Consider the following 16,553-nt stretch of genomic DNA (forward strand, 5'->3'; position numbering starts at 1 on the left):
TCGCCGGGCTGCGCTGCCGCTGCCCCGCAGGCTTCACTGGGGACTACTGCGAGACGGAGATCAACCTGTGTTACTCCAACCCCTGTCTCAACGGAGGAGTGTGTGCTCGCAGGGAGGGAGGCTACACCTGTATCTGCAGAGAAGACTACACAGGTAGACTACACATCTAATAGGTGTTTAGTCAGTGTGTGTGTATGTGTGTGTGTGTGTGTGCGTATGCTTGATTTGTATTTAAATTTGTATTTATTATGGATCCCCATTAGCTGCTGCCAAGGCAGCAGCTACTCTTTCTGGGGTCTGGCAAAATTAAGGCAGTTATACATATAAAAACATTACAATACATTCATTACATAATTCACAACACACAGAGTGTGTGCCCTCAGACCCATACTCCACTACATACATATCTGTGTGTATAGTGCGTATGTTATCATGTGTGTGTATGCATGTGTCTGTGCCTATGTTTGTGTTGCTTCACAGTCCCCGCCGTTCCATAAGGTGTATTTTTATCTGTTTTTTAAAATCTGATTCTACTGCTTGCATCAATTACCTGATGTGGAATGGAGTTCCATGTAGTCATCGCTCTATGTAGTACTGTGCGCCTCCCATAATCAGTTCTGGACTTGGGGACTGTGAAGAGACCTCTGGTGGCATGTCTTGTGGGGTATGCATGGGTGTCTGAGCTGTGTGCTAGTCATTTAAACAGACAGCTCGGTGCTTTCAACATGTCAATACCTCTCACAAATACAAGTAGTGATGAATTCAATCTCTCCTCTACTTTGAGTCAGTAGAGATTAACATGCATATTATTAATGTTTGCTCTCTGTGTACATCCAAGGGCCAGCCGTGCTGCCCTGTTCTGAGCCAATTGCAATTGTTCTAAGTCCCTCTTTGTGGCACCTGACCACACGACTGAACAGTAGTCCAGGTGCGATTAAGTTGATAGTGCTGTTAAGAAGGTAGAGCAATGCTTTATTAAATCAAATCAAATTCTATTGGTCACATACACGTGTTTAGCAGATGTTATTGAGGGACAGACTTCTCCCCATCTTAGCTACTGTTGTATCAATATGTTTTGACCATGACAGTTTACAATCCAGGGTTACTCCAAACAGTTTAGTCACCTCAACTTGCTCAATTTCCACATGATTTATTTACTCAAAGCCAGTGGCATGTCATTAGTAAAGATAAAGTAGACAGCTGCCCTGGGGAATTCCTGATTCTACCTGGATTATGTTGGAGAAGCTTCCATTAAAGAACACCCTCTGTGTTCTGTTAGACAGGTAACTCTTTATCTACAAAAAACAGGGGGTGTAAAGCCATAACACATCAGTTTTTCCAGCCGCAGACTATGATCCATAATGTCAAAAGCCGCACTGAAGTCTGACGAAACAGCCCCCACAATCTTTTCATCATCAATTTCTCTCAGCCAATCATCAGCAATTTGTGTAAGTGAGGTGCTTGTTGAATGTCCTTCCCTATAAGCGTGCTGAAAGTCTGTTGTCAATTTGTTTACTGTAAAATAGCATTGTATCTGGTCAAATACCATTTTTTCCTAAACTTTACAAAGGGTTGGTAACAGGCTGATTGGTCGGCTATTTGAGCCAGTAAAGGGGGCTTTACTATTCTTAGGTAGCAGAGTGACTTTTGCTTCCCTCCAGGTCTGAGGGCACACACTTTCTAGTAGGCTTAAATTGAAGATATGGCAAATAGGAGTGGCAATATTGTCCGCTATTATCCTCAGCAATGTTCTATCCAAGTTGTCAGACCCTGTGGCTTGTCATTGTCGATAGACAACAACAAAAAATGTACCTCTTCCGCACTCACTTTACAGAATTCAAAATTACAATTCCTGTCTTTCATAATTTGGTCAGATATACTTGGATGTGTAGTGTCAGCGTTTGTTGCTGGCATGTCATGCCTAAGTTTGCTAATCTTGCCAATAAAAACATCATTAAAGTAGTTGCCAATATCAGTCGGTTTTGTAATGAGTGCGCCATCTGATTCAATGAATGATGCAGCTGAGTTTGCCTTTTTCCAAAATGTTTAATTGAATGTGCTCCAAAGCTTTTTACTATCATTCTTTATGTCATTTATCTTTGTTTCATAGTGTAGTTTTTTCTTATTTTTATTCAGTTTAGTCACATGATTTCTCAATTTGCAGTACGTTTGCCAATCGGTTATGCAGCCAGACTTATTTGCCATTCCTTTTGCCACATCCCTCTGAACCGTATCATTTTTCAATTCCTCATCAATCCACAGGGATTTAACCGTTTTTACAGTCATTTTCTTATTGGGTGCATGCTTATTAGTAACTGGGATAAGCAATTTCATAAATGTGTCAAGTGCAATGTCTGTTTGCTCCTCATTACACTCCACAGACCAACAAATATTCTTTACATCAACAACATAGGAATCTCTACAAAACTTATTGTATGACCTCTTATACACTATATTAGGCCCAGCCTTTGGAACTTTGGTTTTCCTAGATATGGCTACTATATTGTGATCACTACATCCAATGGATCTGGATACTGCTTTCAAGCACATTTCTGCAGCATTAGTAAAGACGTGATCAATACATGTTGATGATTTCATTCCTGTGCTGTTCATAACTACCCTGGTAGGTTGACTGATAACCTGAACCAGGTTGCAGGCACTGGTTACAGTTTGAAGCTTTTTCTTGAGTGGGCAGCTGGATGAAAGCCAGTCAATATTGAAATCACCCAGAAAATATACCTCTCTATTGATATTACATACATTATCAAGCATTTCACACATGTTATCCAGATACTGACTGTTAACACTTAGTGGTCTATAGCAGCTTCCCACAAGAATGGGCTTTAGGTGAGGCAGATGAACCTGTAGCCATATTACTTCAACAGTATTTAACATGAGATCCTCTCTAATCTTTACATCAATGTGGTTCTGAATATAAACAGCAATACCTCCACCACTGGCATTTCTGTCTTTTCTGTAAATGTTATAACCTTGTATTGCTACCACTGTATCATAAAAGGTATTGTCTAAGTGAGTTTCAGAGATAGTCAGAATATGAATGTCATCTGTTACTAGCAAGTTATTGATTTCAAGAACCTTGTTTCTTAAGCTACATATGTTAATGTGGGCTATTTTGAGCACTTTTCTGGGATGCTTGCTTGTTTTCATTGCTTTACTGGGAAGCTTAGCAGAAGTAGATATTCTCATGTTATTTATGTTAGTGCAGGGTGAGCTGCACACAGTGGACTTCCTACTAGGGCACACCACCTCAGTGCTAACAGCATACCAGGGCAGTTAGAGGGACATACATTAGGTTACTTACATTGTTTCTACAAATGCCCCTGGTATAATGTACATTTGCTAAAGCATCATGATGACTCAGCGACACAATGGTAGGGATTAACTGAGCTGGGATTGGGTCATTGATAAGTAATTGTCTCAACGCAGCCCTATAATGCTGTGAAAGGATACAGAAACCCAAATTATTTGTGTGGATCCCATCCTCCTTATAAAATGTATTTTGTTTCCAAAAGGTATCGAAATTGTCAACAAAAGTTACACCCATTGAGCTGCAATAATCACGTAGTTGTGAAGTGAAAGAATCCTGCTAAAGTGTTCAATGCCATGATTCAGAGAGGGCACAGGGCCAGATATGATGGGTATTTTATTAGTGTCTAGCAGAGAGTCAATCAGTTCTTTGAAATCCAGTTTCAACTGTTCAGAGCTGCCCTTCATAATGTCATTAAAACCCACATGGACTACGATAGAATCGATGTCCTGGCTTAGTACATTCGGGAGCAGCTTAGTAATGTCATTTACTCAAGCTTCAGGATAGGACATTGTTTTTGCACCAGGAACAGTCACATTTCTTACCATGGAGCTGCCCAAAATCATGGCTGGCGAGAAGGACGAGGAAATCCGCCCACTCCCACGCTTCACAGGATGGTGCAGGCCTTCGACAAGTGGAGAAGCCCCGCTCAATCCAGAGCTGGGATGGAAGGTTGATGACGTCGACTTCAAAATCGTAGGGGAAGGAGTAGGAGTCGTAGTAGTAGGCACAGCGGCCGCAGACACAGGCACCCCCAGCGACGAAGGTGCAGGAAGATCAGGCTCCAGGGTGGCAAAACTATTTGTTGTTTGTATCCGCTCCGGGCCTCTAATTGGGAGTGTAGACTGCTTTGCGGGAGGCCACTGTCTTCGGCTTCCACGGCTCGTGACATGCGACCATCGTTGATTGTCATGCTCCTCTTGCTGTGCTCCTTCGACGCCGCTATCAGATGGGGGAGGAGAGGCAGGAGATGGCTCACCTGGCGAACGAACTCTGGGCAACACTGGCCAGTCGGATAACTACTAACAACGAGACCGTGATGCATCCAACATGAACGAACGCCGTCCAGCCACCGGCATAGAAAAGGTAAACATTCCTCTCTGCGTTTTCCCCAGTTTGTTACGTAGGCTGGCTACCTGCGTGATCAAGGAAGCCACCTCAAGCCTATAATCCTCAACAAGAAAACAATTGCCGCATTGGAACTCTGAGTGATCCAGTTTGTCCCGAAACAAAGCGTAATAGATACAGCGCTGGAAGCATTCATTTACTTCTCCAGACAAAGAGGACTCCATTGGAAAACTCATCTGGGACTAACTTCGTTAGCTTGATGGCTAACGTTAGCAGCTTAGCTAGGTTAGCGGCTCTTTCAAGCAGACTTTAACCTGTCAGGTAAGCAGGATTCCGGGACAAGAAATAGCGGCCCTAGCTGTTAAAAGCTAACCACGTCGCAGAATCCATGCAAAAACAAGTTCGGTATTTATGTTTTGATTCACTAATTCACTGTGTCTGACATTCTCTGTGTGTGAGATTTTGTGTGTAACTGTCTGGCTGTTTATGAAAAATGTGTGTGTTTGTCCCAGTGAGTGAGTCTCTGGAAACAGAGTAGTGTTATGTCCTCACAGTCACAAGAACACAGGACTACACGTGTTTTCCCATCCCTCCTCCCTTCCCCTGGGAATAGCTGCAATACTGTCTTATGGTGGAAGTGATGGAGGATAGATGCGATGAATATGTTAGAGGTGTTTCATGTTCTCTTTCATTTCAGATCAAAAAAGCTTTGGGTGAACCAGCACTTTTCTTTCATGAGTGAGAAGGAGCCTTAAGCGCTTTTTAAACTCTTACAGAGAGAGAGAAAGAGAGAGAAAGAGGGAGATGGAATGAGAGAATAGTTATATTGTGGACTTCATTGAAGTTAGAGATTTAAGGAGAGAGGGAGAAAGAGAAAGAGGGAGAGAAAGATCCAGGGAATTAAGAAAGAGAATCGCAACGATGAATAGAAAATAGAGACTGATGGGAAATAGAGTTTTGATGATTTTCTGTATTGCCTGTGTTGGTGTGAAATGTCACTGTGTTGTTTCAATGGACCTGCAGAGAACTAACATAGGCATTTAATAATGATTCTGCAATAGAGAATAACTACTTAGAGTATATATAGATAAAGGAAAGAGGGGGAGTGTAGAGAGGGAGAGACGGAGCAAAGAGAACATTTTAAATTTAAGTCATTTAGCAGATGCTCTTATCCAGAGCGATTTATAGTAGTGAGTGCATACGTTTTCATACTGGTCCCCTGTGAGAATTGAACCCACAACCCTGACGTTGCAAGCACCATGCTCTACCAACTGAGCCACATGAGAAAAGGGGGACTGAAGGGAGTGGGAAGTTAGGAAGAAGAAAAGGGGGCATCTGAGGCAGAGAGGGGAGAACTAGGCAGAGAGGGGAGAACTAGGCAGAGAGGGGAGAACTAGGCAGAGAAAGAGAGAGAGGGACGAATGTAGAGAGAGAAAGAGAGAGGTAAGGAGGCAGAGAGAGAAAAAGAGAGAGAAGGATGTAGAGAGAGAACAGGGAAGGAAGAAGGTAAAGATGGAGAGAGAGGGAAGGAAGGAGGTAGAAAAAGAGAGCGAAAGAGTCAGAGAAGGAGGTAGAGAAGGAGGGAGGTAAAGAGAGAGAGATGGCCTCTGGGGATGTACCATGTGTGGGAGGGAAGGAGGGGTAGGTTGAGGAGCCGTAGGGGAAGCGATGGCTTTGATGAATAAAACATCTCATGAATGAACGGGTGTGAATGCATTAGCTCGAGATACAGAGAGAATGAGGAAGAGAGGAGAAAGGAATAGAACGCATGAGGGAAATAAGAAGCAAAGATAGGGATGAAGGGGAATAGGAAGATAGTTTTAAGGATGTGCAGGCATAGGGATGGAGAGAATGAGGGAGGAAGAGAGGAAAAGGGGAAGTCAGGATGGACTGGGCGTGGGGAGAAGAAAAGAGGGAAGCACCGGTAGAATGGAGAGTCGTTTTTTATAACAAGAGCATAAGTGTCTTGTCATCTTAGGGAAAGCTTTTGTACAGTAATTGCTCCATATCAATGTAAGTCTGTGGAGAATATGAATGTAGAAGCTAAACTCTGCGCCCTATCGGTTTGAGTGAGTGCAGATTTGTACAGTAGAAAATTATAGGAGAGTCAGTGAAGTGAAAACAATTTTCTGTTCTTTGCCAGGGCAACATGGACTCAGTGGTAGACGTAACATAGTAAATGCATAACCGGGACACTCCAATTAGTATGATATGTGACGTTTCATATGGCATACATTAATTTGTGGATGTCCATCATCCATTTCGTATGATATGTTATGAATTACAATTCGTATGATATGTTACAATTTGCAATTGGTACAATATGTTACCAATTAGCAAAATGTATGATATGTTATGAATTCAAATATGTTGCCGCTAACATTAGCTAGCTAGTTAATGTTAACTAGGCCAGGGGTTAGGGTTAGGGGTTAAGGTTAGGGTTAGGATTTAGTTTAAAGGGTTATGGTTAGGGTTAGGGTTAGGGGAAGGGTTAGCTAACATGCTAAGTAGTTGCAACGTAGCTAAAAAGTAGTAAGTAGTTGCAAAGTTGCTAATTAGCTAAAATGCTAAGTTGTCCATGATGAGATTCAAACACGCAACCTTTGGCTTGCTAGACGTTTGCTCTGTCTGTGTGTGTGTCTGTCTGTATCACTAAATGAATAATTCATGATTATTAATGTCTGTTGATTTATTTTAATATTAATGAGTTGGTGTGTGTGTGTGTGTGTGTGTGTGTGTGTGTGTGTGTGTGTGTGTGTGTGTGTGTGTGTGTGTGTGTATGTGTGTGTGTGAGCATGCACGTTCCAGAGAGATAAAAAAAATAATGTAATTGGTGGTGGTGGTTTTTGTGTGTTTGTGTATGTGGTGGGGAATAGAAAGGAGGGAGGAGGAGGGGTGAAAGCCGCTTAAAGTCTTGGTGCTTTTAGACACAGAACCCTACCATGTTTTAACATTTTGCACATCATGCCGGGGGGTACAGACAGTCAGTTTGTGTGCGTGTCAGCGTGTGTGTCCATACATGCATGAGGAAAAGACCAAGGCACTCTGCAGTCTCGCCCACCAAGCACAATCGTCTGGTTGGTGGTTGTTTTTTAAACCATGCCAGTGGCTGCATTCACCATAGTAGTGCCTCAACGCTGAACAAATATTGTACCAATGAGACAACATTAGGCCCACCATACAAAGGCCTAGCCTGCAGCTCTAACATGATCTGCATGTCTCCATGGACCTCAGCAGGCCTCTAAACTGGGGTCCTGGAGGAGCAGTGTGTCTGCAGGGTGAAGGCAGTACATCCCCACACTGTGTTTACACCAGCTCATTGTTAGGGAGGCTGGCTGGAGCTCTCTAGCTGGGTATTGTACTAACACTGCTGAGTCTGACTATATGTGTATTTTTGCCTGTAGTGATGTAGTTTTATTTGCTGGGGATTCAGCAGAGACTATTGCCCACACATATGGGTTTGCCTGCAGTGACAGTCATATTTTGAGAAATATTGGCAAAGGAATTGTATGAGGAAATGTTGGTTCATCCCATAGAGAATGATAGAGGCCTCTAGTGGCCAAATGGCCGTTATAGCATGGGCAGCACCATTGAGTGCTTCCACCATCCATCCGACATTTAGTCAAAGTAGTCAACTGGGTGGGGATTCCTATGGGTTGTAGCCTCAATGGCGCTGCCCATGCTGTCACAGATGCTAGAATGGCACAGATATAAAGATGAGTCCTCTATCTATCCCTAAGGTTCATCCATACATTTAATACACTACATGACCAAAAGCATGTGGACACCTGCTCGTCGAACATCTCATTACAAAATCATGGTAATTAATATTGAGTTGGTCCCCCCTTTTCTGCTATAACAGCCTCCACTCTTCTGGGGCTTTCCACTAGATGTTGGAACATTGCTGCAGGGACTTGCTTCCATTCAGCCGCAAGAGCATTAGTGAGGTCAGGCACTGATTTTGGGTGATTAGCCTGGCTCGCAGTTCCAATTCATTCCAAAAGTGTTAGATGGGGTTGAGGTCAGGGCTTCCACACCGATCTTGACAAACAATTTCTGTATGGACCTCGCTTTGTGCACAAGGGCATTGTCATGCTGAAACAGGAAAGGGCCTTCCCCAAACCGTTGCCACAAATGTGGAAGCACAGAATTGTATAGAATGTCATTGTATGCTGTAGCATTATGATTTCCCTTCACTGGAACTAAGGGGCCTATCCCAAACCATGAAAAACAGCCCCAGACCATTATTCCTCCTCCACCAAACTTTACAGTTGGCACTATGCATCTGGGCAGGTAGCGTTCTCCTGGCATCCGCCAAACCCAGATTCGTCCGTCGGACTGCCAGATGGTGGAGCGTGATTCATCACTCCAGAGAACGCGTTTCCACTGCTCCAGAGTCCAATGGCTGCGAGCTTTACACCCCTCCAGCCGACGCTTGGCATTCCGTATGGTGATCTTAGGATTGTGTGTGGCTGCTCGGCCATGGAAACCCATTTCATGAAGCTCCCAACGAACAGTTCTTGTGCTGACGTTGCTTCCAGAGGCAGTTTGGAACTCGGTAGTGAGTGTTGCAACCGAGGACAGTAGAGTTTTACGTGCTACGTGCTTCAGCACGCGGCGGTCCCGTTTTGTGAGCTTGTGTGGCCTACCACTTCGCAGCTGAGCCGTTGTTGCTCCTAAACGTTTCCACTTCACAATAACAGAACTTACAGTTGACCGGGGCAGCTCTAGCAGGGCAGAAATTTGATTAACTGACTAGTTGGAAAGGTGGCATCCTATGACGGTGCCACGGTGAAAGTCACTGAGCTCTTCAGTAAGGCCATTCTACTGCCAATGTTTGTCTATGGAGATTGCATGGCTGTGTGCTCGGGTGTCAGCAACGGGTGTGGCTGAAATAGCTGAATCCACTAATTTAAAGGGGTGTCCACATACCTTTGTATATAAAGCGTATCTCAGAGTTTTGTAGTGTTTATTGTTTCATATATTTTGAAAAACATATGGTGCATGCATTTATGTTAATCCCTTTATGTGATTACATTATTCCATTCATGTGAGTATTTATACATATCCTGTACTTTTATTGCTGTATGTTTGCATCTGTTGTAAGCCTACTAGTTATGTATGTATGTATGTGTATAGTAACATGCTGCATCCCCTCTCCTTCCCAGGCGAGCGGTGTGAGTGGGACAGGCGTCAGGGCCGCTGTGTCCCGGGGGTGTGTAGGAATGGGGGGATGTGCAGGGAGCTGTCTGGAGGGGGGTTCCGCTGTGAGTGCCCCGCAGGGGGGTACGAGCGGCCCTACTGCGCAGTCACCGCACGCTCCTTCCCCCCCAAATCCTTTATCATGTTCCGAGGCCTCCGCCAGAGATTCCATCTCTCCATTTCTCTCACGTGAGTACTGACTTTCTCTTTCTTTTTGTCTTTCTTTTCTCTTCTCTTCTCTTTCTCTATTTCTCTCTCTCTCTTTCTCTCTTTCGTTCTAGACCATTTCTCAATTTCCTGCTCTTTCTTTCATGTGTCATGTCATTTATTTTTATATTTTACCCTCTATCCTGTTCTCTTTGCCCCGGCCCCACCCCTCCACCCTTAGAGGCCCAAATTGGGACCTGGCGTGGCCCCTTGGTGTGTTCTGATTGGTCAGAGGTGGTTGCTAGGGTGAAGTGGTCACAAATGTGATCTCAGGTCTAACTAAATCCCATGACTCAGAGGTCCATTAGCTTTAAGACACATGACGTGATCTGTGCCAGCCTCTCTCAGCAGGCATAGATATTTTATTTATTATATACCACATTGTCCTATATACTCATGTACACTTGCATTAGAGATTTGCGGTGAACCTTACAGTATCTCCTGTACCGTGTGTATGTGTGTGTGTGTGATGGCGGGTGGGGTTACTCACAGCACCCTAACATGGTCGTGGGTTGTGTTACAGTTTTGCCACTCTGGAGAACAGTGGCCTCCTCTTCTACAATGGGCGCTTCAATGAGAAACACGACTTCCTGGCTCTGGAGATCCTAGAGGGACAGGTGGTGCTCAAGTACTCCACAGGTATGTGTCTATCTGTATCTGTATGTGTGTGGGTTTGTGTGTGTGCCCCGCCTATACAATGGTAGGGGAAACTCTGGTTTTGAGTGTGACCTCTGACCCGTCTGTCCCCAGGTGAATTGTCCACTCAGGTGAGCCCCTTCCTACCTGGGGGCGTGGCCGATGGCAACTGGCACACTGTCCACATCCACTACTACAACAAGGTGAGTCCCTGTGTGTGTGTGTGTGTGTGTGTAACCCTTCATCTCTGCACATACCATGCATTTGTTAGAATTCTCTCCCCTTCTCCATTTTTCTCAGCCCTCGCGCAGTGTGAGTACAGTATGGCTGTGTGTACATGTTTGTCTTTCACTCTCTGTGAGTGTGGCTGTGAGTTCCCCTGCCCTCTTAGCCCATGTGCAGTGTCAGTGTTTCTTTGTATGTCACACATTCTTCCCTCTCTCTGTACTGTATTTTACTCTCTGTCTTTGTAGCAGCACAAGCAGCAAGAGTACAGCAAGGTGTTTTGGTGTACTGTGTGTGTACTATGTATGTACTGTGTGTGTACTGTGTGTGTACTATGTGTGTACTGTGTGTGTACTGTGTGTGTTCTGATTGTGTTCTGTGTGTGTACTGTGTGTACGTGTGCATGTGTGTCCGTTATATTTGACTGTCCCTGTGTCTGCCCCAGCCCAAGCGCAGTGTGAGTGGGGAGGCCCAGGGTCCATCTGATGAGAAGGTGGCGGTGGTCAGTGTGGATGACTGTGACACGGCCGTGTCGCTTCGCTTCGGAACGCAGCTCGGCAACTACAGCTGTGCTGCTCAGGGCAAGCAGACCAGCTCCAAGAAGTAAGTCTCTCTCTCTCTCTCTCTCTCTCTCTCTCTGTCTAGCTCTCTCTTTCTCTCTCTCACACACACACACACACACACACACAGACAGACACACGTGCACGTCCATTGCAAGTCAGTATCAGGGTTAAACCCTCAGCATTGCCACTTAAACCTATTCTCCCTGTCTGGACTTGACAAGTCACTCACATCGCTGCTGCTGTGCTCTGTAAGCGCTGAGGAAAGGACAAGGGCAACATCTAATAGTGTTGTACTGCTCTCTTCCATCCTCCTTCTCTCTCTGTCCCTCTGCCTTCTCTCTCTCGCTCTCTCTCTCTCCCCTTCTCAGATCTCTGGATCTCACCGGTCCCTTGTTTTTGGGCGGAGTGCCCAACATGCCTGATCATTTCCTGTTTCATACCCGGGAGTTTATTGGCTGTATGAAAGACCTCCACATCGACAACAGACCTTTGGACCTGGCGGGATACATCGCTAACAATGGAACCCTACCTGGTCTGTATAGCATACTCACAGATACAAGTGGAGACTCAGATACTTCACAGGGGGTAAAAATCTGAAGCATCCGGTTGGAACTTCCACTCACTCACTCACCACCAATATGGTGATGAGAGAAAGTCCAGTGGCTGGCAGCTGGAGAAGATGGAGCGAGATGAAACTGGGCTGACGTTCTACACATTTGATGAAAAATTCAATCTCAATACAGTTTTCTGTTCCTAAAAGTATATGTTTTGTAGACTTGACGCTTTGCCAAAGTCTTTGGCATACCTGTCTGTGTTTGTGTTGTCAATGGAAACCACTAACCGCTAAGTTGGTTGAGGTTGTTAACACAGATGTGGTGATTTTCTCTGGTTCTGATAGGCTGTAGTGCCAAGCTGCTCTTCTGTAACTCCGACCCGTGTCAGAACGGAGGAACGTGTCGTGTCAGCTGGGAGACCTTCTCATGTGACTGCCCCCTAGGGTTTGGAGGGAAGGACTGCACCCATGGTAAGATAAGCACTGACATACCTGTCCAGTAAACATAGGTTTTTCTCACTCCTATATAAACACATATATTCACACACCTCATACTAACCTCACTGACCACACCTCTTCTCCCTGCCCCCCTACAGTGATGCCCCACCCACATCGTTTCCTGGGAAACAGTGCCCTCTGGTGGGACCTGAAGAATGACGTGACCATCTCCACACCCTGGTACCTGGGGCTGGTGTTTAGGACGCGGGCCAGGGAGGGCACCCTGCTGCAGGCACAGGCCGGACAGTACACCAGCCTGGTCTTCCAGGTCTGTACACACATACATCGACACTCACCTGTGCTGCCTAACCTGCACTAGTTTATCTGTGTCTATATGTCTGTCTGTCTTTGTAAATGGGTCCATTTCTGTTGAAGTAATACCAAGCTGCAGGGGGATTCCAAACCATATTTGTGTGGTCATCTACAGGATTACTCTGTGGATTATTCACACGTGTCTCTGTTTGCTTGGCAGCTGGTGAGTGGTCAGCTGGTGTTCTCGGTGACCAAGGGGTCGACGCTGCCGGTGCGTCTACGTCTGGACCAGGTGCAGGTGAGCGACGGGCGCTGGCACGACCTGCAGCTGGAGCTCCGAGACGTCCGCAGCGGGAGGGAGACGCGCTACGTGGCTACCGTCCGCCTAGACTTTGGCCTCTTCCAGGTGAGAGTCCCACATTGTCCCTACACACAGATTTGCGTTTCTTCCCTTAATTGATTAGGCTATGATTGGGGAGGGGTAAACTGATCCTAGATCTGTGCCTAACGGTGACTTTTACCGGGAGAGACACATTAAGGCCGTGACCAGAATGACCAGTGACCCACTACTCAGCAATGCAGACATCTCAATGCAAATCATAACCTCTAAATGGCCCTGTAATCCTGTAGGTTGTTAATCCCAATATCCAATCCTAAAGCTAGTGTAATGAATGCCCACTGCTGGTATTAAAACCTGTAAATATTGACTCCAGCCATGTAGCACCACACACACACACTCCCTTGTTATGCTCTTTTATGATCTCTCCTGTATCCTTCTTGTTTACTTGCTTTCATTGAAATATTTTTGTGTCTCTCACTCTTTCTCTCCCTAAACCTGTCTAACCCTTTCTAGCTATTCTGTTCTTTCACTTATTCACGCTTTCCCCCCTCTTTCTCTAACTCCATCTATTTGAATGCACTGAAGTCGTTCTGAATAAGAGCATCTGATAACTGACTAAAATTTTTATTTTTTTAGTGTTAGTGTAATCAATTTTTTTCTCTCACTCTCTTTCTTCCCTCTCTCTCTCAGGGCACAGTGATAGTGGGGAATGAGATCCATGGGCTGAAAGTGAAACACCTCCATGTGGGCGGAGTCCTGGGCTCGGGCGAGGTACAAAATGGGATACGGGGCTGCATCCAGGTAAGGGTCCGATCACCATGGCAACTGTATCTTAACCAATGCCCATAATTATTTCTGGGACTCTTATAGACTTTGTGTGTTAGCATGTATGCTATGTATGGTATATTGGTCTATGTTCTTTTGAGACTGTATTTGACACCTATTTCATCTATGTTCTTAGGGGGTTCGTTTAGGGGTACGACCAGATGCCACGCCCCTGCCCCGCCCCTCCAGGGCTGTCAAAGTGGAGACGGGCTGTAGCGTTGGCAACCCCTGTGTCTCCTCCCCCTGTCCGCCCCACAGCCGCTGTAGTGACGATTGGGAACGCCACACCTGTCTGTGCGAACCAGGTAAGATACTGCAAGAGAGAGAATAGGTATTTGTGTGCGAGCAAATGCGTGTGTGTATGTGTATGTGTGTATGTGCAGGCATTTAGCATTTGCAAAAAGACCTACGTTTGGCAAAAAATACAAAACTATCAGGTGAGGCGACTAAAAAGAGAAAGAAAGTTTGAGAAAAGGTGTGATGGAGAAAGATTGAAAAAGAACGAGAGAGGAAGCGGTGAGCGCCGCGGGGGGGAGGAGAGGAAATACAGAGGCTGACATCCCTTTAGCACCATCTAAAACAAACACCTCTCCCTATTAGCATAGTGTAGCAGCGCTTCATTACCACAGTGTTGGCTTTCATCAGCACAACGAGCATTACAGTACATATGGAGCTGGCCAATGAGCGTCAGGAGGAGACCAATCAAAATTCCATAACGCCACACAGAAGTGCTCTAAATAATTCCCTCTCATCTTTGGCTGTAAGTACGCCAGTGCTGAATTAGCTTAATGGCTCTCTCATGCACGAGAGAGTTACAGCGCTGTTCACACACTATATACAGTGCATTCGGAAAGTATTCAGACACCTTGACGTTTTCCAAATTTTGTTACGTTACAGCCTTATTCTAAAATGGATTAAATTGTTTTTTCCCCTCATCAATCTACACCCAATACCCCATAATGAGAAAGCAAAAACAGGTTTTAGAAATTTTTGCAAAAATAAAAAATATAAACGGAAACATCACATTTACTTAAGTATTCAGACCCTTTACTCAGTACTTTGTTGAAGCACCTTTGGCAGCGATTACAGCCTCGAGTCTTCTTGGGTATGACGCTATAAGCTTGGCACACCTGTATTTGTGGAGTTTCTCCCATTCTTCTCTGCAGATGGAGCAGGTTTTCACCAACGATCACTCTGTACTTTGCTCCGTTCATCTTTCCCTCGATCCTGACTAGTCTCCCAGTCCCTGCTGCTGAAAAGCATCCCAACTGCATGATGCTGCCACCACCATGCTTCACCATAGGGATGGTGCCAGGTTTCTTCCCGACGTGACACTTGGCATTCAGGCCAAAGAGTTCCATCTTGGCTTCATCAGACCAGAGAATCTTGTTTCTCATGGTTTGAGGTGCCTTTTGGCAAACTCCAAGCGGGCCTTTATGTGTCTTTTACTGAGGAGTGGCTTCCGTCTGGGCTGATTGGTGGAGTGCTGCAGAGATGGTTGTCCTTCTAGAAGGTTCTCCCATCTCCACAGATAATTTCTGGAGCTCTCTGAGTGACCATTGGGTTCTTGGTCACCTCCCTGACCAAGGGCCTTTTCCCCCGATTGCTCAGTTTGGCTGGGTGGCCAGCTCTAGTAAGAGTCTTGGTGGTTCCAAACTCCATTTAAGAATGATGGAGGCCACTGTGTTCTTGGGGACCTTCAATGCTGCAGAAATTTGTTGGTAGCCTTCCCCAGATCTGTGCCTCGACACAATCCTGTCTCAGAGCTCTACGGACAATTCCTTTGACCTCATGAATTGATTTTTGCGCTGACATGCACTGTCAACTGTGGAACCTTTATATAGACAGGTGTGTGCCTTTTTAAAATCATGTCCAATCAATTGAATTTACCACAGGTGGACTCCAATCAAGTTGTAGAAACATCTCAAGGATGATAAATGAAAACAGGATGCACCTGAACTCAATTTCGAGTCTCATAGCAAAGGGTCTGAATACTTATGTAAATAAGGTATTTCTGTTTTTATTTAATTTTATTATTTTTTAGCAAAACAATCTAAAAATCTGTTTTTGCTTCGTCATTATGGGGTATTGTGTGTAGATTGATGAGGAAAATGTTTTATTTAATCAATTTTAGAATAAGGCTGTAACGTAATAAAATGTGGAAAAGTCAAGGGCTCTGAATACTCCGAATGCACTGTACTAAACATGCACACATACATACATACATACATACATACATACATACATACATACATACATACATACATACATACATACATACACACTAACACATAGGGCATGACAGGGCACTGACATGAGGACATCTGCTGTCAGTTTGGAGCTGTGTTAGTTTGTGTTCGCCTGTTTGCTTTTTAGTATGCACAGGATAATTAAGTGCAATGAAAATGAAATTGGGTTACTTCTGGTAGATTGCAGTTGAATCGACCCAGAGCAGCTGAGATACACCACTCCACTATCAGAGAACATACACTACATTACCAAAAGTATGTGGACACCTTCTCGTCGAACATCTCATTCCAAAATCATGGGCATTAATATGGAGTTGCTTCCCCCCTTTGCTGCTGTAACAGCCTCCACTCTTCTGGGAAGGCTTTCCACTAGATGTTGGAACATTGCTGCGGGGACTTGCTTCCATTCAGCCACAAGAGCATTAGTGAGGTTGGGCACTGATGTTGGGCAATTAAGGCTGGCTCACAGTCGGCGTTCCAATTCATCCCAAAAGTGATCGATGGAGTTGAGGTCAGGGCTCTGTGCAGGCTAGTCAAGTTCTTCCACACTGATCTCAACAAACCATTTTTGTATGGACCTCGCTTTATGTACGGGGGCATTGTCATG

The 16,553-nt window shown here is 45.0% G+C and overlaps 1 protein-coding gene across 1 annotated transcript in view; it reads left to right on the forward strand.

The window, feature by feature from the left end:
- celsr3 (cadherin, EGF LAG seven-pass G-type receptor 3) overlaps window positions 1-16,553 on the forward strand; it is a 45,249-nt gene that overhangs the window by 9,184 nt on the left and 19,512 nt on the right. Inside the window, exons 4-14 of the mRNA XM_041857730.2 lie at window positions 1-153; window positions 9,565-9,787; window positions 10,329-10,444; window positions 10,556-10,644; window positions 11,112-11,269; window positions 11,598-11,761; window positions 12,128-12,253; window positions 12,379-12,548; window positions 12,753-12,938; window positions 13,563-13,673; window positions 13,834-14,002. The exon at window positions 1-153 is cut by the window's left edge and continues 136 nt beyond it. Coding sequence (XP_041713664.2) covers window positions 1-153; window positions 9,565-9,787; window positions 10,329-10,444; window positions 10,556-10,644; window positions 11,112-11,269; window positions 11,598-11,761; window positions 12,128-12,253; window positions 12,379-12,548; window positions 12,753-12,938; window positions 13,563-13,673; window positions 13,834-14,002 — 1,665 coding nt within the window. The remainder of the gene's footprint in view (window positions 154-9,564; window positions 9,788-10,328; window positions 10,445-10,555; window positions 10,645-11,111; window positions 11,270-11,597; window positions 11,762-12,127; window positions 12,254-12,378; window positions 12,549-12,752; window positions 12,939-13,562; window positions 13,674-13,833; window positions 14,003-16,553) is intronic.

The sequence above is a fragment of the Coregonus clupeaformis genome, chromosome 30, assembly GCF_020615455.1.
Source record: "Coregonus clupeaformis isolate EN_2021a chromosome 30, ASM2061545v1, whole genome shotgun sequence".
Lineage (NCBI taxonomy): Eukaryota > Metazoa > Chordata > Actinopteri > Salmoniformes > Salmonidae > Coregonus > Coregonus clupeaformis.